Below are 24,144 nucleotides of genomic sequence, written 5' to 3' on the forward strand. Positions count from 1 at the left end.
GCCTAGAAACTGTAATTTATCGATTGCTGATTTTGATCACACCGATGAATTTGTTTTTGGATAATTTAAATAATGTGATCTACAATCAATTTTCTGCATACAGCTTCTTTCATTTCTTCAATTAATTTCTCATTTTTGACATTATTCAGTTAAATAATGAATAAAACACTTTGGTCTTAGGAAACATTCTAACCCATTTTGTGTATTAGGACATCATAAAATATTATTATTTAATATTTTGAGTGGCTTATTTTTATCTTCTGCCGCCTGGGGCGGCCCTGAATTGGTTGTTTTGAGCAGTTCCAGAATTTTTTCCTTTTCTTTACTTCAATTAATTAAAAAAAATATGAAATGGAACACTGGTAAATAAATGTAAACTTTACTTTTAGTTTTGACTTTTAGTTTATAATTCCAACATTTTAAAATTATATCATCCTTTTGCTTCCTCTTTTGCTAGTAAAATCTTTGATAAACTGTAGATGTCGAGATTACTTCAGTTGCGGTTATGCAGACTGCATAGAAAGATTTCTCAAATACAGAATATGCATTTTTAGTTCTTAAATACTTTTAAAATTATTTTTATTTATGAAACTCTTCTCACCACTCACATCAATTACAGTAGTTGTGAGAAAAGTTTCCTAATAGTATTACAATATTTGAAACTTTGTTCCGGAGGTTGTATTTTAGAGTATTATTTCATGTTTACAATTTTCATCGATATAATAAAAGAAGATGTAAGGAGACTATGCAGCTGTTGAAAGGTCGTGAGGATTTATACTTTATCTGGAGTAAAAACTACTTTTCCCCTCATTTAATCCGGTATGGCAATTAAGAAACTAATTACACCTCACTTTCCTCGATGACTCGCGAGCCTCCGTCTATAAGATATTTTATGTTAATTAACCAGTTATTATAATTTCAGATTTTACTATAACTTGCCCTTCCCGTATTCGAGGATCGAATCCCACGAACGGGCTGGCTGTATGGGCGTTTTCGTAGTTTTCCCCGTGTGTAACGTGTATTCGAGCCAGTTTTCCTTAGAAAGTCCTCCACGAAGGCATCCCTCCCCTTAGGGAGATAGCCCTAGTGTGCTTTGCGGTAATTAAATAAACCAAATCTATTTGTATCGCCACAAGTTGTGGTTATTGTAGCACAAGAATATGTCCCATTGTTCTAAATTCTTTTTAAATAAAAAAGTCATTTAACCTTCTTAAGACTTTATCTTTGTTATCAGACATAGCGATAACTGTTTTACAACTTTTAGGATTATAGGACTTAAGAAGCATTACTAAATCAAGTATAATTACTCGGTATCCCTGTAAAATTATGTTTCACGCGAGAAATGTCGCCCCAAAAATGTACCGTCTGAGGCGGACCGACTTCATTTAGCTAGACCATTGCATAATTTTCAGTTTTGTTTTCTGTGTTTATAAGCGCAATTTTCGAAGTGTTTACAAAGACTAGAAAATTATATTTACATATATAGATATAAAAAAGGATCATATTTTTGAAATACCATTCACATTCTGAACTGTGCACAAATTTAAAGAAATTGTAAATAAAGGAAACAAATTCTAAGAAATTAGACCCAGGCATAAGAACTCTGATGTTTAATTATGTCCTGATTATTATTGCTTAATTTATGAGATATCAAATGTTCTCAAATAGTAAGGTGAGCTTCTTTCAGTTTCAGGCACGAAAAGTATAACTATCCTCATCACCATTATATAAATCATTTAATAAAAGCAGTTTATAGGCTTTGGCCCACTACTAAGGCCAGAGGTGATGGTCACTTTATTATGTGTGTGTGTGTGTGATTATGGCAAAGCCTCGAGGGCTATCTGCCTAAGGGGAGGGATGCCTTCGTGGAGGACTTTCTAAGGGAAACTGGCTCGTATACACGTTACACATGGGGAAAACCACGAAAACGCCCATGCAGCCAGCCCGTTCGCGGGATTCGAACCTCGGACCGAACTACCAGTGTTCAGCGACTTTACCACTCGTCCGCTGGTGGGCCCCCACTTTATTATGGAGACACCTAATAGGTAGACCATCGTTGCCGCCCAAAAGGACGAACAAATTACATCCATGCCTTCTCCGGGAGATGGTTTGGTTTCGATTTATTTGATTACGGCAAAATACTCGAGGGTTACCTGCCTAACGGAAGGAATGCATTCGCGGAGGGCTTTCTAAGGGAAACTGACTGGTATACATGTGACGCATAAGAAAAAAAAAGACACGAAAACGCCCATGCAACCAGATTCGAACGTTGGACTGAACTACCAGTGTTCTGCGACTTTACCGTTTGACCGCTAGCATTAGCAGGTTAATATACATCTTGTATTTGGGATCTTTTTCCATTCAAAACTAAAAATTTCTAAACCTAGACCTTTACAGATATATATAAATAGATATATATTAAAAAATTAGCTTAAATTGCGCAAACTGAGATATTTAAGCTAACTTAATATTTTTTTTAAATCAGCTTGAATTCTTATCTAATTTTTTACGTATTTTGCTTTAAAATAAAAAAAAAATCTACATAATAATAGTTATCAATCTCATTATTTTTAGATACGAAAATATCAAATAAAATAGTTTGGAATTACAACACACGTGAGATTCATTGTTTAAACATCGTATCTTAACTCTGGATATTAAAAAAAGACTTTAATAATCGAATACAGCCAAGAGACTGGATATATCTAATTGACAAAATAATAATTCTTTTCAAATAAAACATAAGAAAAATTGCAAATTTCTTTCTCCCTGATCATCTTCTATTGGGGAAGTGTCATTCTTATTTACGTTTCGCATTTGAAAATATGATTTTTTGAATTATATGAAATAATCTTCCGCACTGTGAATTTATATGAAGATATAGATATTTAGATTACATGAAAAGAAAATTTTACTTTTCAGAATAAATCTAAAGTTGAAATAATATTTCTGAGTTTTAATTTGCAAATAAATAGAGAAAGAAAATACAGCGCTGGTTATATGAGCAACATGTGAAGATTTTTCGTTTTGGATTAGAATGAAAGGAATATTTTTAAGAATTATTTTATTACATTACTCAATCGAAGCCACAGAGGTAGATTTAACTTAGGTCCCGTAATCTAGTACCATAGGAAATATGAGATGAGCTGCATCTAATAATATTCAAGAGACAATGAAAAAAATCTATACTGCTTTCAATTTTGTATCTACAGAACTTTCTCAGATACTTTTTGGTAGGAATAAAATGCTTCGTTTTCGCGATTTATTACTTTGTCTACTATGTCTCCTGATTTATTAATGAAATCTAATTTTAAACTTGAGAAAGATGTAGAAATTAAATTCTTCAAAAATATAAAACCATTCGTGGCTATATCAACGACTACATAAAACGATGCTATTATTTCTGTCAAAAGAAAACGGCAGTTTCCGAATTTTCCGATGATGCATTATCTATTGAGTTCAAAATAAAAAGATTAATGGAAAAACTTTTAAGAATGACGGAGAGTTAAGTTATCTAAACTTCTGATAATCTCTGAAAAGTATATTTAAAATAATTTTGAAGGATAAGCTTTTTAAATTTTGTTGATAGCTATGCATTTTATAAACAAATAGATAAAATACGAAATATATGAAATTTTCATTTGAAAACTACATATAAGTACATAAACGGAAAGTTATAATTTTGAGCAAGAAATATTACTTTTGAAATGGAATGGTAAATTGATTTGGGACTTTCACAAGAACAAAAGATAAAAATGTAATTTCTTAATATAAGCCTTTCGGGAATATAAGATTAAATTATATTTCAAAAAGTTCAAGAGTCAGGTTTTCTTAATACTCTTTAACCTTTTATTTAATTTTAAAGCTTGTTTTGCTTATGGATTTTTCTGAAATAATAGCTAATGGAAAATAAATCATATTAATTTTAATGCTGTTGTACTAAAATTTCTTTATGGGGGGGAAGTGGACACATTTTATGGTTTGATGGTAATCTGAACTAATTAAATGGAAATACTGAAATGGAGTTTATTTAAATGCCATTAAATAAATCATCGTGAATAAAGTAAAATTTGAAATAAAAGAATATAATTGTACTTACATAAGTGTAAGATGCATTTTTCTAATGCTTAATAATCAGTAAAATATTAACTAAAATACCCCCATCTTTGTTTGTCTTATCATAGAAACCACTTTAGCTAAATTTGGCAGATTTTTTACAGATAAAAAGGTAGAAGATACTTATAAGGTGTAAACTCGTGGTTTTCGTGACTTTTTGAACAAGAGTCCCAAACTATCGACACTTTTTGAAGTCAGAAAACATTAACATGTGAAAAGAAAGCCTACTTTTACAAGTTTAAATGAGATATTAAATTAATAAATAAGGAGCATTAAAAGAATAAAACACCTACATTATTCTCCCAAATCTTTCTGTAATTTTATTTGTCCCACTACTCTTCTCTCCAAGTATGCAGCGATCTACTTCCGCTTGAAGACACATCAGAGAGTTGCGTGTGTATTGTGTGTGTGTGTATTGAGAATACGGCAAAGCACACTAGGGCTATCTGCCTATCAGAGAGTTGCAGAGACTGGACAATGTGCAAACCTCGGCAATAGCGGATACCTACCAGATGCATTTCTTCCTTGTTCTCTTTAAAACATTTAAGGCAAAATTATGCATTCCTGCAGAAATACTACCGTAATTTCTTCCACTAGTGGCAAATCCCGCAAGCCCATATTTTAAAATTAAGGAAATAAACATCCCGACGGAGACTTTGCTCAACAAATGGATTGTTACGAGCATGGTTGCCTGAAAAATGGTTATGAGGATGGTTGAATGAAAGATTTTATGAGCATGGTTGCTAGAGTTTGGCACATTCTTAAATTTTGGAAACCTCTACTAAGTTGTTTGCGATAACTCTTAAGCACCAGAAAGTATTATCCAGACCGACACTGCACCGACGAATGGAAAGTAGGGAGACACACAAAAGCATCAATGTCTTCCCCGGTATAAGAATGGTGATGTCTCAACAGAGCCTTGACGATTTTATTCCCATTTATTTATGAACTGGATATAGCTTTTCACAATCATTCCCATATTAAAATTTCCACATTCTATAAATAAACTACTATATCTACAATTATAAATTATAAAATAAAATTAAATAAACGTCTACAACTCAAAACTGTCAAAGCGTAGCGCTAACAAAACTTCTTTGAACGAAAGCGAAAGAGAAAACGAGAACTGCTCTAGTGAAAAACCAAACCACTAACTGATAAAATTATACCTGATCTTCAGAAAATCACCCCAACAGTCTCTTAATTGATAACCAAACCTTCGCCCCCTTAAAAAAAAAGAAAGAAAAAAACATGAAATGAAACACAGAAGTGGACCCACCTTTCTATTGTGAATAGACTGACCGTTGTTTGCAGAAAAACAAAGATACAGTTGTTGGTCTTGTCCTAATCTCTCAGTGAGCCCACTCTGGGCGCACCACACCTAATGTTCGCCGTTTGATTTGACAAGATTTCGAGGTAAAAATTTAAAACTAATATAGAGTAAGGAAATTAGTATGCAGACAAGAAAATAACGTAGAAATTTGTTTTCAAACAATTTCTTTTATATCCTAAAAGAAATCTGGAAGATTTCTTTGAAAAATAAGGGTTTTAAAAGCTAAATATGGCTAAAGTATATGGACTGGTTTGTGTTGGGCGGCCCTTTTCTTGTAAATAAAGAAGGTTCAGAGTAACCTATAAATCCTTTTTCATTCAAATTTTCTGTGCGTACAGAAGGAACTTGTTAGGTGTGCCCAGACCGGGCACACCGTGCCGCAAAGTGATATATTGGTGCTATGATTCAATTACATTACATATATTAGCATGCATTGTACGTGTAGTGGTGCTATAGTTCACTTACGTTACATTCCTTAACATGCAGTACATATTAAGTACATTAAAAATAGACATTAAGTTGTATAAACAGTAACATATAATTGCATACACTAGAGATTAAACGTTAAACATTAGATATTGAAGACATAGGTACATTAAATCCATTAACCATCTTAGAATACACATTCGATAGAATGGAGCAGAAATATCCTGATTTCCATATTAAAATATCAGGAAAGACTCTGTTGTCTGCTAGCAGAGTAATACTATAGAATTCAAATGACGTGTGGGAACACGTAAAATTCTTATGAATTGACATCTCACGTATATAGTTATAGGCTATTTTTAATCCGCCTTCAGAAAACAAGGTAGCTGAGATTCTACAGTTCAAAGCTCAAGGCACACCGTTTTACGAAAAAGAATTAGAGATAACATGCAGGGCCGTGCTAATCACTTTTGTATCATGCCAATTTTAGTATAGGTACAGTCGAAGCTAATGCAGTTGTAGATAACATATCAATGCTTAAGAAAATCTCTAATCATCATGGCTAGCATATAGAAAAATTAAATGTCCATTACTGAAAATTATACCTCATAATATGTCCAAAACGTTTCGTCTTAAAGTAACAATCCGCTTAAATTCATTTGTATTGTGTCCTATGCATATCTGTAATGAAATATGCTTTCTGATTTAGAAACAACGATTTCCTTAGAATATTGACTTGTTACCCGCTTTACAGCATTTATTTATAAAATATTATGTAAATTAAACTAAAATAATTTTATTAAATTCTAAATTTCAACAAATTTTAAGTATTTGATTTTTGGAGAATTATTTTAACAGTGTAATTTTGCAGGAAAGTATTCGAAACATGCTTTTTGCATACGTACAATCAAATATTAGAAAAACTTACCAAATTCTAATGTCCTAATAGATGTTGCGTCTGAAGGCGGACCGGCTCCACGTTTATTAAAAGCTTGAACAATAAAATTGTATTCTGTAAACCTTTTCAATCCAGATATTTCAAAGGACTGTATTTCATGTTTCTGAGAATTGTCTACCGGGATAAATGTATAAGGCTCTGGGCTCGTAGATATTTTATACCCCACGTAATATCCTTCAATGCTTGATACTCCATCTTCTTCCAGTGGTTGCTAAGAATAAATAAAACAATTTTGAAAAATAACTAGCATAATAATAAACTGTAATACTGCCAATAATAAAGTAATTTTATTGAAACTAATCAGTAAATATGAAAACATGAATTGCTAATATCCAAGTGGTAATACTGAAGATCTGCCAATTTAATATGCAAAATGGCTTGAAGAAGAAATGCATTTAAAGTTTTCAATAATGATATCAATTAGAATCAACAGCTAAATTTCGAAGGATAACCAGGGAAAAAGAATTAAATCGAAATTTTTATCGCCGAATACAAACTTTCGGACAGCAAAATGTAACTAAAATATGTTCTGAATTAGGAGAAGTACGATGTAATGTAATAATGTACGAGTGTGCTGCAACCCTTCTGGTCGATAATAATCGGCCTCATGGTTAACTCAGCACACCCAACACAGACAAACAAAAAAAAGTTGAAAGATCAAAACAAAAGATTAAAGCAGAAATACAGTTAAAAACATCAACACAAAATTCCCACCATTGCCATTTATAATGTTTATTAAAACCTTTGCAAAATCTAAACTCTATATTGCGGCAGTAGAATTCCTTTCTGTCACTATGTTTTCACTTAACATGTCGCAATAATATGTAATGTTCGACGATATGTAGTGTACTAGTGTGCATTTTCTTCAGAACTACAAAAGCTACAAATACTATTACTTTGCAAATTAAATGTTTCCAAATACTTCGAGAAGCGCCCGTATCCAGTAATTATTTGATTGTAATCAAAATCAAATATCATTCTCATATTTTTAGAAGCTGCAAAAGTTCAACAAATAATCTTTCCTTTTTCCCGAAATGTTTCATTACTCTTTTCAGCAATCATAATAGAAATCCTTGATTTTACTAATAACAATTATTTTTTATGCCTGAATATCGAATGCATCTCTGGCAGAAGTACGTAACATAGCACCAATCTGCAAAGCTTCAGGTAATGCACTTATTGTTTTCAAAATTTGATTGTATAACTATCAGTATGCATTATAACCATGAGCATATTGCACTTGACAATGACAGTACCTCCTTGCAAGCAACATCAACTTTTCTCAAGATAAGTGGTGATCAGCATTTTCCCCTTAGTCTCAACAGTTCCCATCAAGCAATTTCTCTCCATGTTCTGGTCCTTTCTTTTAGTGTTCCACACGTTACGTAACCAATTCCCGGAGGACATAGAAGTAAGTTCTAGTACTTTTGTTTTGCGACGCGACCCAACAGGCTGAAGAGCACCTAACCCAGTGAGTGGGCAAGCTGTTCTGTCGATCGCAAAAAAGAAAGCATTTTGAAATTTTGTAAAATTATTAGAAATTCACTTAGCGTAAGAGATCATATTTGCGTAATGCAATTGACCCTCTTTTAAACGAATTTTCACTGGTAATGAAAAATGGACCGTCTACAATAACATTAATCGAAAATAATCATAGTCTAAGTATGATGAATCAGCACACATCATATCGAAAACTAAATTACATCAAATAAAGATCATGCTACCAATCTGATGGAATTACAAAGGTTCAGTAGATTGTAAGCTGTTTCCAAGCAACCAAACGATCAACTTAAATGTTTGCTGCCAGCAACTTATGAAATTGGAGGAAGCAGTCAAAGAGATTACGCCAGAATTGACAAATCGCAAAGGAATCGTGTTATACGACGGAAAATGTTAGACCTCGTATAGATTTAGCAAGACTTACGAAATTACTGAAGCTTGATTGGGAAGTGATGTCGTATCGCCAGATCCACGCGAGCTTGCACCATTGGATTACCATTTATTTCGAAGTTTACAAAACTTCTTAAAGGGTCAAAATATCAGTAATAACGATAACTTTAAATCGCACTTGGTTGAGGTCTTTGCTGATAGAGAGAAGAAGTCCTATGAATGAGGAATTATAAAGTTACCAGGAAGATTCCAAAATGTCATCGAACACAATGAAAGCTATTTGATAGATTAAATTTCAATTTTTATGTAGAAAAACTGATCTTTATTTCCCACTAAAAAACAGAAATTACTTTCTTGCCAACGCTACATTTTACATTACTGTTAAAAACACATTTTTTTAATTCTAAATAATACTTAAACAAAAATTTTACAATTCTTCAAAAATGACAATAAGAGCTTTCTAAAGCTTGAGAGTAGAATTACTTTCAAACCCCGCATAAAAAAATAAATAAAAAAATTTCTTTCTTTTCAGAAACGCAATGTATTCTTGTAACAGGAGATCTTTCCCCTACATGCGCAAGAAAATAAAACTATTCTTTTTCCCTTTTAACGTGTCTCATTTTACCTAGACACCCTAGGAAGATGATGTTGATGCATTCACTTTTCGCACACGTTTCAGAAAATGCATTTCGTTTATGCGTAAACAGCAAAAGAAACTCGTTTAGGATTTTTTGGATTCGCATGCAAAATGTGTGGAGCGCCTATGAACTTAATACTTTTATTCTGTATTTCGAAGTTGCTGCTCCAAATTTAATTTAGTAATGCTTATAAAATTTAATTAAAATAATACCGTCACAACTGAGTAAAAATTTAACTAAGTATAACAGTCGGTAGATACTGAAATAGGTTAAGAGTTTTTGAGAAAAATGATGTCCATTATTTTGTTAATTATAATTAATGTAACAAGAACAAAGTAATTAAAAAAAACCTTAAGGGAATGTTACAAAAGATAATGCGATTATTCTGAAAAAGTTAATTAAACCTTTTAACAAAATAAATTTTATATATAATGCAGGAAATCTATTATCACATTTTCATTTACTTAATATTACAAAATTCTAAATTTCGTTTTTAAGTTTTACGGTAAATATCTTTAAGAAATATTTATTTATCTTATATTATACATAACACAACGTCTATATATATATTTTTTCCTTTTCTATTGTTTCAAATTATAAAATGAAACGCAATCATTTGTATGAATGCTTTATTTTACCGCAGATTAAGTTTGATGAAATTTAGTAATTACTGCATTTCGCAGCGAAGATTATGGAACTAATTTCTCAAGTAGGTAATAAGTTAACTTCTTTATTCGTGACGTCAAGCGTCGAAGTCCCTTCGTATGCCGGCGAAATTGGGGCACTGAATATCAGCGTGTATCCGACTGCGCATTTAGCAGAATATGCAAAAAATAATTCCTATAAAATCTGCTTTTTCGTTAAATATTTATATTGTTGCATTACTAATTAAACTTTATTTCTTGTAAAACAAACAGAAAAGCCTAATACTTAAAATGAAAATCCAGGCTAAGTTAAGGTGCAATATTAGTAATATTTATTATAGTTCTGTGTTTAATTTATTTCTGTACAATAATGAAGCGAAAAACTTAAGAATTTAAATATTAGTACTAAATATATCCTAGTACCATATTTACCTAGAAACATTTTAAGCCGTTTACTCTGCATGAAACGTTTTTAAACTATGAAAGCGCGTTCTTACGTCGCGCATTTTATTTTCGTAGAGTGTTGTTGTTGCTGCTGTCGTGTCTATGGCAAAGCCTATTCAAATAGCGCCATAGGCGAAAATGACAGCCCTAGCAACCTGCAAAATGTTATCATCGTAGTGGTTCGGCTCGTAAAGAAGACTCTCAATTGTTAACAGTTTAGGAAGGACGACTGGACAATCAAAAATGCGTGGCGGTTGTCAATTCTGTGTGTGAGTAGTTATCACAGTTATTGTAGATTTTCCTGTATCCTTTGTTACTTAAACCTCCGTTAAATGCGGCAGAATATGAGGTTTTTCTTCTTCACTCTCTGCTCTTTGTGGTGTAAATGGTATCACGTCCGGCTAACGAGCGGAAGAGAATTAAGAATTCAAATCCCGAAGAAGATATAGCTTATTTTCTCAAATTTCCTGCTTCGAAAATCTCTTAATATACCATGTACGCCCTAAATTATTTGCATGATCTTTGGAAATCATGAGAAATGTCTAAATCGCTACGAAAGAAAGCACACTTTTTTCTTCTACATTTTAACCCTTATGGTACGAAAAGTTTGATGTTTCGAGTGTTTTCTATGTTTGATATTCCTAATATGAAAGTATTTTTTCTTTTAAAAAATTTTAGTTTTAGATTTCATCTCCTGTAAAAGCTTCCTCATTTTCACTCTTTAATCACTAATAAATCAAAAAGCAATGAAACTGTTACATTAGACACAAAAATCTAAAAAACCCTTTTCCTGAAATTATTTATGCATTAGAAAAATTGGATCACTTATTTCCGCTGTTTCTCGGAACTCTTCGGAAAATGCCAAGAAAAAGCAATTAATTGATTGATTGAGCTTATACCGGATAATCAATCGATAAGTTAATTAATCAATCACTTGGACTCTTGCTTGATTGGTCTATCCGTCACGCTGTCACATCATTCGTTACAACCTGTCAGTTTTATGAGACCAAAAATCCGGATTTACTTAAAGGGTCAGTCAGAAAAAATATTAAGCAGAATTTTCCATTACATCACATTTTTGGTCAGTTGATGTACATTCAGAAGTGATTATTTATGTCCTAAAATAGGATCGTCATCGGCATATTTACTCATCACCAGAAGGAATTAAGTAATTGAATAATTATAAGTATATTATTTTAGAATGTATAAAATCAACATTTATAAAATATTTTAAAATTGAGTAAATTTCTTTCACGCATTAAAATAACTTTGTCATGCTACGAAGTATCAGAATATAGAAAGGTTAAATATACTAACTTGTTCAGAAATCGCTTTTACTTTGGTGATTGTTTAATTTTTTGAGTAATTATTAGAATAATATAGTGAAATATATTTTTGAAAAATATTATAAGGTATATCAATAATCAAGCATCTTTACACATTACTCTTTATGAGTTGCATTTGTAATTCAAAATTCGAAATAAACATTTGTATATCTGAATTAAAATGCATAATTAAAATTCGTAATATTATTTTAAAAATCTCTCTGTAACTAGTGCAGCTTACTGTAGTGGATGCGAAACACCCAAAAGCAGCCATTACATATATCGCAACCGAATTCAGTATTGGACGAAAATGAGCGTAAAGAAGGATATAATAAACTTTGTATTATAAACACAGGCTATAGAAATTAATGTTCTAGTAGTGTATTACTGCTAACAGCCATTGCCTCATACTAGAGATGGGTAAACCCGCTCTTTTATGGGATCAAATCACAAGTACTCGTCCACTGAAATGAATCGTTCTTTTTTTAGCACTCACCGCGAAAAAGCTTGATGGAAAAGAGGCGGAGCGAGGAGTGAATCAAGAGCGGTTAGCGAGATTGGAGCACAGGATCGAACAAGCAGTAAAATCGGGATAGGTTAGCGAGGTTCGAGTGAAGAGCGAAAAGAATCGAACGAAACGCAGGACTAGAAGAATAGTCTCAATCAGATATTAACTCCGTTTACTAATTTCTTTCAAATGTAGTTTGGCGATTTCCTAAAACCACCTTTCTGCACAGAATTAACAATAAAATTCAATAAATAGAATGAAAATTTTTAAAAACTTTGAAAATGATAAAAATCAAACTCATTTTTAACTAGGAAGATATATATTCTTCTCTCGGCTAAATGGACAATCCTGCTTTCCTGACAGTCATCCAACATGAGCTCCTCTCTTTTCTTCCAGAATAAAACTTTCTACTCCTGGCACGCTTCCAACAAGAGCTGTCCATGAATTGCAAAAACATCTACAACTCCGTTTTCTGGAATCGGAGTAAATTCATTCAGTTCTATCGACTCTTTGAATCAATTCTGAAACGAAACTCTGACCCATACTTTTCCCTTCTTAGCTTCAATGCGTTAAAAATGGACATCTATATTATACTGCTCATAGCGATATGATTATAAAACAGAAGCTGAGATTAATCCTCTTATTTGTTTGAATAAAAATAATATGAAATGGTTATATCCCTAACAGATGTTTTAATAGAGCCTGTGAGTAAAACTTGATCAGATTTCAACTCGCAGAATACTCACTTTGTAGACCTATTCATAGGAAAGTTTGGGATAATTATTATCTAGCAAGGGATCCTCAGGCACTGTATGCAACCATAATTTACTGACAAATCATAATGCCTTTTCATGGCTTTCTTTGCATCTTGAAACGGACTATTTACTTCAACAAAATTCCCCGCCACTCAACGGAGATAGAAGTTAATGACACTGACTACCGTATAGAACGACCTAGGTTCGAATCCTCAAGAAGGCACTGATGTTTGTAAATGTATAGTGTCTGTGCGGCATGTGAAACTCAAAATATGCGGCTAACCAAAAGTCCTCTCGAGAAGTCATCTGTATAATGCCCAAGGTTCTTGCCAATAACAGATGAAATATTCCCTCCTTGCCACGATGAATTTCATGGGCTTAATCTGATAGTCTAATATCAGGCAAGCGAGATCAGTCACAACAGCAATAACAACAAAATCACCCACCTGGGACATCTTCGTTTCTAAGCGGCTGTGGTTGAAGAAATATATATCAGAATTCCTGAGCCTCAACTTTCGATTAGTTATGTATTTAGACTCTATTGAGTACATTCTTTTGAGCAAAACATCATATTTATGATTCTGGAATGAAGTTGCAGTATGTTTACAATTTTCTTGGCAGCCATACAATATATGGCTTAGTCTTTGCTCTATCATAATACCGCCCTAATCAATATAGTGTTTAGCGACGCTGGTTGCCGTACCGATGGGCCTGCATACAAATCTAGTAGAAATGCCTGAGCGGCGTGGAAGTATTTAAAACATTGGCTAGTCAAGAGTTCCTTCGAATGGTTTGTGGTAGAACTCTGGACAATCGAAAGGTGTGATGAATATCAAAATTGGGGCGGAGCTACACAGTTAATACAGTGAGAAAATACCTCTATAAACAATGGTAAAAAATATATCCCGACCAGATGAACCTACCCCCAGCATGCTGCCTTTCACGGCAAAGGAAGACCAAGATGTTTCTAAGAAAGTATTTAAAATGTGTGGAACATTCAATGTAGTGCTGAAATTAAAAAATAATAGATTTCCATTGGTTGAGTTCTAATACAGATATATGTGTATGTGTGTATGTATAAATATGTGTTTCTAATACTATATTGTAAACACACGATATTAGAATCGTGACAGTTAGGTTCTAATATCGTTCCATCGTCCTATAATGTTTCTAATACCTGTACGAATTTAATCACTAGGGTAATCTTTTACTTAATTCTTTTAGGAGCAGGAAAAGACAATTAACTTAGTCAGCAAAACTCTTTTTTGTTTCCTATATCAGGTGTTACAATGAAATTATTTTCGACATATTTTGTCCAAGACGCGTGAAAACAATTGCCACTTTTTGGTGGGTACTGCCAGTGACCACCGCCCACAGAACACATCCCTACAAATCAGTCTCTATAGTACTCATGGAAACAGTTTTTCTTTTTCAAGCAGAGTGCAACTTTGCATGCGCTGCATTCCCACACTGTTCTTACAGGTTTTTTCTTGGTGCAGCATCGTCGTGATGCTGTCTTTGATGGTTGATTCTTATTTTCTTGAAGACGAATTGCTGCATCAACTACTGCCATATGTTTCTTGATTGCCATTTAATGAGCTACAAGGGAACTTCAGAAACGGTCTTGAAAACCACTCGCACGAATGAGTAAGACGTTCAATAGAAAAGTTACTGTGGTGAGTAATGTGGTTACTGCAGGTAACTACCGCCCTTTGAAGGGCTATTTGAAGTATTATCACTTAATTATTAACCCTTGTTAATAATTAAGTGATAATACTTCAAATAGCGACCTGGAATTTAATAGCTTAGAAATGCTATCTGGTGATAAAATAATATTTTAAAATTAAAATTTGATGTATGCACAGAGCAGCGCAAATAATTGATAAAAAGTACTTTATTAACGCAGTTACTTTTCTGTTTGTAAAGGTTTGTAGCAAATCTGTAGCAGATTTTGCATTACCATATATGCACCAGGAGAAGACTTGCCATGTTACGCAAAGTATAATTTTTATGTGCAAAAATTTTAGCCTCCTTTCTTAAATTGAGACTTTTATTATGGAATCCTTAGCATCCGGAAAACATCTAGTTAACGGAAGAAACTAACATTAAGTAAAAGCTTCATATAGATTTCGTGAAAAAATTTATAGAAGGAAAGCTCACTCTAAAGCTCTAATTGAATGTTTCAATTTATGATTTCAATATTTTTTAATATTTTAAGATTTCTCTCAGCATATTTTACCAAACTCTTCTTCTTTATAAAGAAGTTTATTGGCTTGAAGTACGTGAAATTATTTTTGAAGCAAGAAGCAAGAGTATTGCAACAAAATCGCTGTTACGAATCATAGAGAAGACAAAGAATGATTAATGGAAACACCATTCACTTAAATAAACCTCAAATAGTGATACAAATTAATTCTTTTAAGGAATAATAAATGCTGTGAGACAAGATACAGCTTTGTCTACCTGTGAAGCGTAAGCACAACAAAAATTATTATGCTAGAAACTGGACAAAGTACTGAAATAATTACCAAGGTTCACGACAATGCTCGCTTTAATCTGAATGGATAGGCTAAAAGGAAAAGGATATAGTAAATACTGAACATTGGCATCTGAATACTGAAGGCGCCAACCAAACCTTGTCCTTCTAGCTGCAGTATCATCCAACTAAAGAATCTGATCAACATTTATGACGTTATTTTTACTGGGCAAAAATATTGCCAGTTAAAGAAGCGAGAACTTGCAACTAATGCTTTTCGATACGACATGGTTTGCCACTTTTGACTCAGTCAGGAAGATGTTCAATTCAGAAAAACAGGAGATGTTGCCTTTTGAGAGGGTTTGCCGAAAGAATATTGGAGTTGGTGGAGGAAAGGGCTCATCTGAAAGGTATCGAATGATTCTTCATTAATCCCATAACTTTATGATTGTAATAATTAAATGAAACGATAATACACGCACAATTCTGACAGAACAACGAATGGTCAAATTTCTGAAAAACTAAAATCAAGTATTATGTGTATGGTTAAAGCTATATTTCTGTTATAACCAAATCTTTTACATAATTTTGATCCCAAATCGAAATTATTATAATTCTAAAAGAAAACAACGTTTGGAAACTTTATACACTGACATTCATTCTCTTAATAATTCAAATTGGTTGAATTTAATCAATTTTAAAGTAAATTGTTATCTTTTACCTTCACTTACTTAACTTGGTCCACACTCTTTCTTTATGCAGTCATATAAATATCTTATTATGTATGGTAAAGCAAGACTGGTAATCAAAAGCTAATGATTACACAGGAACACAATATCGATTTCTTAAAGTAAGGTCTGATAAATGAATGTTACTGTAAAAATTTCATCTCCTCCAACTTTTTCACCCGAGCTGTACCCCTGCGCATTGTGCAATAAAAAGTTTCTAGATATCTTCTAAACCTCAGTTCTTCCCGAAAAAACTCAATGTTTTGGGAAATATGCGTAATATATGTATAAAACACGTTTTATGTCTCTTCTTCAACTATTCATTTTAGTCTGTTATTATACTGCATAGGAAGAAAAGTTTACCTTGTATATATTTGTGCGTACAACAGAAAAATACTATATTCTAAAAAAAAGGTATAGCCTTCCAGCATAAAGGAAAAGCTTCCAACATTTTTTTTTTTTTTTTTTTGTAGTTATTTTTTTCAGGGAAGCCCTAACTCGAACGTTTATTTTTCTAGGCAGATAATCCCCGCCTGTTTTGGTATGATAAATTACCTTCTAACCAATCATTTACTTCGTTTAGCATTAAAGAATTTTTTCCATATGCTTATTATGTAACGTCACCTTAGGAACAAAATAATTATTCTTTGTGTGGGAAAGAAATAGTTTGAATAAGAATTATAAAATTTCCTTAATTAATTCTGCTGAAATTTTCACATAAAGAAAATGCATTTTCTGTTATTTATTATACTCACATATTCGTACATAATAACTCATTTTTAAATATTATGAAATCCTTTGAATGTGCTTCAAAATACCGGCGATAAATGAAAATAAATGGTCTTTGAATGTGCTTGGATTTCCATGTACGGAATCAGAATTTTTTAGATCCAATAGTTGAGAGTCACAAATGTTTAATGTTTTAATTATGAATTCAACTTCTTTTTATTTTAATTGAAGTTTTTAAAACTTATGAAAGTTCTAGTTGTGTTTATAACATTGCAACTGGTTGTTAAAGCACTTTAAAGATCACTCAGTAAATTACAAAAGTGTCGTCAGTTAAGATGGGAAATACTGATATCGTATTACATTGCAGTTATTAAATTCGAACAAATTAAATGTTCTTACATATTTCCGAGTCTATTTAATCCCTACTAAACCAAATAATAGTGTAACTTCCAAATTTTTCGTTTTATTCCATTGTTTTCCTCCCAGTTCTAAAGCAAATTAAGCAGAATTTCAGGAAGCTATCAGCGGAAGACACAAGAAAGGAAGTGGTAAAGAAAAGTCTTCCTTCTACAGGAAATTATTTTCTGCTACTCTTTTGTTCCCTTTAGGTGTATGCAAATAAAAGTAAAGAGTTTAACAGCTATTTCTTACATTCAATATATTTCCTCTATTTAATGTATTATGTAACCCTCAAAATGCGACTTGATTTTCTTAAATAATGCCAGAAAAATTATGTGAAATCTCGTAAGAAATGAATCTTTATTAGACTACACGTTATTCTTTTCAGACTACGAAATTATTAAGTGTTGAGACGCATTAGGTATCTAATTGAACAAAGTTTTGAATTAAAATATTAAATATGTGTAGTGTATGATAGTATGATAGTTAGCGAATTTCTATTTTAAATTGTAAAAGTCTTACTATCAGTTTTATAGAAAATTAGAAATATTGGTTAGAACCTAAAACTTAATACGATGATATTGAAAAGGTTCATATCTGCAGACTGGTTTCAGTACCATAACATTATATTGTTCTATTGAAGAGGAAGCATATTATGTTATGCATTACACCAGTTTGCAGAAAATCACCATATACAGTACAAAGTCTTTAATTCGAACGTCCATTATTCGGGATGATCTATAATCCGGACCTCAGCCACAAAAATTTTTTGTATGCTTTACGCATGCACGTAGCGCGTTTACGCGCAAAAAACAAAGCAACTTAAACAACTTACATTGAAAGAAATTTTTAAGTGCAAACAAATAAATATTAAGCTTTTTTTTGTAAATTTTGATACCTTTTAGATCATAATTGCTCTTTATTTCATAAATTTTGGTTTCATATTTTTAATTGTATAATTTCTGAATGCCATCTTACCAGATTTAAATTGATGATCTATAATCCGGAAAAACCCTTAATCCGGAATCACCGAAGTCCCGAAGAGTCCGGATTACGGACTTTGTACTGTATTTTTTCTCCGGGTACTATATGTCAGAAGTTAAAATACATTTTTTTTCCTTGGGACATTACTTTTTTTTTCCCTTGGGTACAGGCAATTAATTCACCAGGGTTAACAGCTACTTCAAAACTGAATAGAATATTTAAATTAAATTAAATTAAAGAATACATGCAGGAAATATCACGATTCAAAGTCAAATTTTTACAAAATGAGATTTTTACGAATTTTGGTAAACATAACTAGATTTTCCTTCTGGCTTACCTATACCTGAGTGACTAGAGCCTCAAAAACATTGCCATTTCTCCCCGATTTTATTTCTTGCGCTAAACAGGTTGGTTGCATGAAGATTTCGAAGAATTTCTAATGTGGAAATTTTATACGGGCCAGTTTCTTTGACATAGCCTCCAAGGCGAAATTCCTTCCGTTTTCAGGTAGCCATGGTGTGTTTTGCTAAAATCATAATATGGAATAATCTATTCCCGATTCTTTCTTATTATTGCATTATTACCTTTTTTATGTATCAATGAATTATTATTGTATTTTTCCTAAATACAATAAAAATTCAATGATACGTATTATTTTACGTACTATTATACGTACTAATTTTACGTACGATTATTTTATGTGATAATGTATTGTATTATTTGTTGTGTCATATACCTTTGTATTCTTATTATGTTTACGTATTACTTTATTATGATTTTTTATGTTGTTATTATTGTATATAATCTAAGTATTATTGTTTATGCATGAAATGGATATCTGTTATTATTGTATCATACCTTTTCTGTATCATCAGCCCAAAGGAGCAATTTGCCCAGAAGGGCTATTAATTTCGTTTTGGCATTTTGCGTTGATTCACTATAAACGGCGAAATACTTTTTAAATTGTTGCCACCAACTATTATCGCCCTGTATTATATTTAAAGAAATTAAACAATGAAGAATCTGCATACATGTATGTATGTTTCTCGCATTGTGATAAAACAACGACACCTTGAGCCATAAAATTTTGGATAACTTACGTCTTCACCCGAGTATGGCCATCTAGAGGCCCAACTCGATTATTTTGAATTTTGAATTTTTTTATTATCTATTTCACATTTCGTAAATTTTAATTAAGACACTCCACGATTTCAAAGCGAACAATGGCAACACTGCACCAAAATAAAATTAAAAAAAAAAAAAAAAAACTCTCCGGCGCGCGAGACTGTGTATCGGAAATTCTAAAGATATGCTCCTTTTAAATTACTTTGGAATATTGCTGTTGAATTGAATTTTGTGGTTTAAGTACGAAGAAAATGATATTTAATAAATAAAGGCAACACACAAAACTTTGAAAATTCATCTCTCTGGGCGTAATCTAAATTCTAAAATCTTACAGATTTTTTTTTTTTTTGTTTTTCGACCTATTACTTTATTACAATTTTTATTATACATAATTTTTCTGATAGTACTATATTTTAGTACTCTTATTACAGTATTACTGTTTATACTTTTTATTCTCTCCAGATCTAAATATTACTGAGTTTTTTACTTACTTTTGTAAGCTTCGTGACATAATTTGTGGAAAAGCGAGGAGCTTAGCATTTATTTTCTTAGGTAAAACTAAAAATCCTTTTTTCATTAGCGATATATATTTACAAAATCTCAAAAAGACATATTTCACATTTATTTATTAGCCCATTCATTTATTAGCTCGCAAGGGCTATTAGTCTTGAAACGGGATTTTGCGTTGAATCGCTATAAACAGCTGATTTACTTTTCAGATTGTTGTCACCAAATAATATCGCCTTGTACTATATTTAAAGAAATTAAATAATGAAGAATCAGCATGAATGTATGCATGTTTCTCACACTATGAAAAAACGACGGTATCTAGAGTCATCAAATTTTGAATAACGTAATCCTTCACTGAAACATGGGAACCTGGACACCCGAGTTTTGAATTTCGAACTTGTTTTATTATCTGTTTCATATTTTATGAAACTTTAACGAACTTTTGATTAACAAACTCAACGGTTTCAAGCTAGCAATGGCAACACTGTAGTGAAAAAAAAAAAAAAAATTATCTCCAGCGCACTAGTCTGTCTGCTGGAAATTCTAAAGATATGCTGTTTGAAGTATGTGAAATATTTCAAAACAAATGGAAACGATGTACAAATGGCCGTGGTCTACGGGCAAGATTCGCTGTTCTGTACGTAAAACCGAATCTTAGTACCGGTCATATATTCGATGCCACTTATCGAACTTCGCAATACGACGAAAAATGTAAAACGGTCTTTGTCGGGGATTTCAGTACCCATTTAGGTTCTTCGGAAGGAAGGCAGTTCATGGAAGAACTTCAATACATGATTCTTGAGTTGCGGACGAATCCCATACACTTTGCTATCAGATGATATTCGACGATCGATTACATTTTTTTAAAAAATCAAAGCATAAGAACGGATCTGTACACGAGTATGTATAGTTCCCATTTTCCGTGATATGTAAGAATGTGATAGTTAGCAATTACCAACAAAACGTAAAAGGCGGTAGTAAAGGAACAATGTGATACCACTTCTAATGATAATCGGTAATTATAATAAAAAATAAAACAAAATACTGCCCCTTTGGGCGTAATGTGAAATCTGAAAGCTTTCAAATTTTATCTCATTTTACAGTTTTATTATAATTTTTTCATTCTTTTGTCAGTTTATCATACCAGTGTTCAGTTTTTTTAGTAAGATGGCTAGATTTTTAAAAAAAATTATTTAACTCCTGAACATTTTTATCCTTACGATTCACTTGTGAAATTACGATAGTGTTTCCGATCAATGTTTTCATTACAACTGACCGACAGGATTTGGCATTTCGTGTGTAGCACAAGTTTCTTCTGTTTGGTTGAAATTTGGGCTATGTAAAACGGTTATTTCAATATTATTCAAGGTGTAGTTATTTAAGGCGTAGTAATAACTCCCTATTAATTCTAGTATAATCTAGAGGACTTATAGCTTCCGATTACAAAACTTAACTCTAGCTTCTGGTTACAAAAGTATCCTACAAAAGTATAGAAATTTTAGAAGTATTTTATAGTGTAAATATATATATGCACACTGAAATGTATAACATTTGAAATAGGAGATTTAACATTAAAAAATAATAATAAGTAGAAAATATCTGACAGTTTCAGATGTTAACGGCTGCACCAAAGGGTTTGTTTTTTTACTCTCTAGCTGAGTCTACGAGTGTGTTGTTTCTGCAAACTACTACTGCAAAAACTTTCCTTTTGTCTCTTTAGATTTTATTAAGCACAATTTTTTTCGCACTTAGGCCAAATATAATTCAAGAGAAAAATTACAAAACTTCTAAGATCAGCATAGTAACATAACATATGTTCAGAATTTCCGATGCAGTGTTAAATGTTGGCATTCATTGTTTTCAGTTTTCTCTTAGTTCATCATATCAGCGTTCAGTTTTCTTAGTAAGATGACTAACAATACAGTATTTTTTGGTTGTTTATTGTTAATGTTTTATGTGTTAAATTTATTTATAAAATATCAGGTTCTTCGCTGTTAGGCCGCATAAAATTCAATTCAACAGCAAAATCACAAAATATTTAAAAATATATCTTTAGAATTTCCGATAGATCAGTGCTGCGCACTGGAGATAATAATGCTTTATTCCCTACAATGATGGCTCTATGTACCTTCGTTTTGTTCGCAACGCAAGAAACATACATACATTCGTGCAGATTCTTTATTATTTAATTTCTTTAAATGTACAGGGCGATAATATTTGATGGTAACAATTTGTAAAGTTATACTGCTTTTTATAGTGATTCAACGCAAAATCCTGTTTCCATACTAATAGCCCATTTCAGCTAACGTCCCTTTTGGACTAATAAAATGAAAAGCTTATTTTTTTAGGGTGAATAATATTTGGGGTAATAATTTACTAGATTTTATTACAATCAACTGTGGACGTTTTAACTTCCCGTCAACTCCTATTTATCGGTTTTATATTATAATGAGCTATAAATCTGAGCTAATGAAAATAAATAACTAAATAACTTTTTGCCTCTAATACCCGATCCTCAAGAGATCAGTTTCTGTAATTTTTTTACTTTTATTTCACAAAATTATTCATAAGAAAAGTAAAAGCATATTCCTTACTTAAAATTAATATCTCATTTAAGTGCTTAGAAGCTCTTTTTCACAGTCTAGTCACGCCACCTTCTTAGTAGCCCGTATCTCATTTCGTCCCATGAGACGACACAACAAGTAGATAAAATAAAAGCCTGTCATTTGATCTCCGTAAACGGGATCACAAATCGATGACGAAGTGGATCCGACGTCCGGTTCTATTTCCTCAGCCCCCCAACTTTCATTCTAAACGTCGGAAGCAAAAGCTAATGCCGAAAAGGATTAGGGTAGCTTTCATTAGGGCACCGGAAGCAATTAACTCACCTTGTTCGACCTCCTCTAAGGAAAACTGGACAAGGTACTCCACGTGATCCAAAGACGAAATTCTGGGATTTTTAGTTGCATTATTTCTTTAGTTTAGGATGCAGGTAAAAGAAACCCTGTTCAGTGTAAATCAGTATCGTAAAAAGTTCTATTTTCCATTCCTTTTTTTTTATTCCAAGGAAGTATTTTTGTTTAGAGACTAATTGAAAAAAGAAGACCGTAAAAAGAATTTCACTTCATCTTAAGGGAAACTTCCCGAAGTTTGCTTTAAGGGCTTCTGTCATTTACTAAGAGAAAGTTCTTCCATTTTATTCCCTAAATTAGATCTGAGAGAGAATTTCCTCGAAAATTTGTTTGATTCAATAGGAACAATTGCAGACGAAAGCACAATAAAGTGAACGAAATTCTTTTGATAAACTCCGAAGCTTTACTTTCCCATCTTTTGAATGCGAAGTATCGGTTTAATCTGTAGGACATACAGAAACTGCTGCCCTAAATTAGAAAATGAATGTTTTACTTATTTTGCTCCAAAGTACCTCTTATAATATTAAAAAATTTGCCTATCGTTGTAGCACGTTTACAAATTTAAGCTCATATTGCATGTTTCATTTATACACATATTTAGACTGTCATTTTAATTAAAACCTCGCTTATTGTTTTTGCAGCTTTATTTCTTGAAATTTAGGTCATGGAAATCTCTCGTCTTTTATTGTGTCTAATGCCTTTGAATCAAGATCTTTTCTCTGAATTCACTTTTCAAAACCTTCTAATGTTCATCTCTTTCAAGGATCAACAATATTCGCTTCTGTGATGCATAATTTATTACATTAATGGCACAGAATAAGCTTAAAAAAGGACAGCTCAAAACTACATTTAAGATAACATAATAATATGATTCACCAGCTGCTTAGAACTTTTATTTGGAAGATTATTACTGAAACCTCAGTATTCACTTGTAAAAAAATGAAGAATATTTACAAATTAGTACATCAGAACTTGTTCTGCAGCAGCTGCAATGTTGCTCTCTTGATGAAATTTGTAATAACATTTTTCCGTATGTACCTATAGAGATGGCTAGTGACACATTCGGTTTCGTCAAGTTATTTTGTTGCTTTTCTTTAAATTCGGATTTTTGAGGACCTGCAGTAAAATTGCCATCTAAAATAGGGATGTTCTCAACAGACTGACTGTATCGAAGTATGATTGAATGTGTGGTGTCGAATCTGTGTCCTCAAATTTCTTTATCAATGTGAAAACTGTTGTTTCAT

General features: G+C 32.2%; 1 protein-coding gene across 2 annotated transcripts in view; it reads right to left on the reverse strand.

The window, feature by feature from the left end:
* Positions 1 to 24,144, reverse strand: part of LOC118195629 (cell adhesion molecule Dscam1-like) — a 1,218,268-nt gene that overhangs the window by 219,025 nt on the left and 975,099 nt on the right. For both annotated transcript variants that reach the window (XM_085806699.1, XM_085806698.1), the window contains exon 17: positions 6,804 to 7,044. In XM_085806699.1, coding sequence (XP_085662825.1) covers positions 6,804 to 7,044 — 241 coding nt within the window. The remainder of the gene's footprint in view (positions 1 to 6,803; positions 7,045 to 24,144) is intronic.

Source organism: Stegodyphus dumicola, chromosome 12 (genome assembly GCF_044657685.1).
Source record: "Stegodyphus dumicola isolate Sdum_Otavi_A_Nest chromosome 12, ASM4465768v1".
NCBI classification, from domain to species: Eukaryota; Metazoa; Arthropoda; class Arachnida; order Araneae; family Eresidae; genus Stegodyphus; species Stegodyphus dumicola.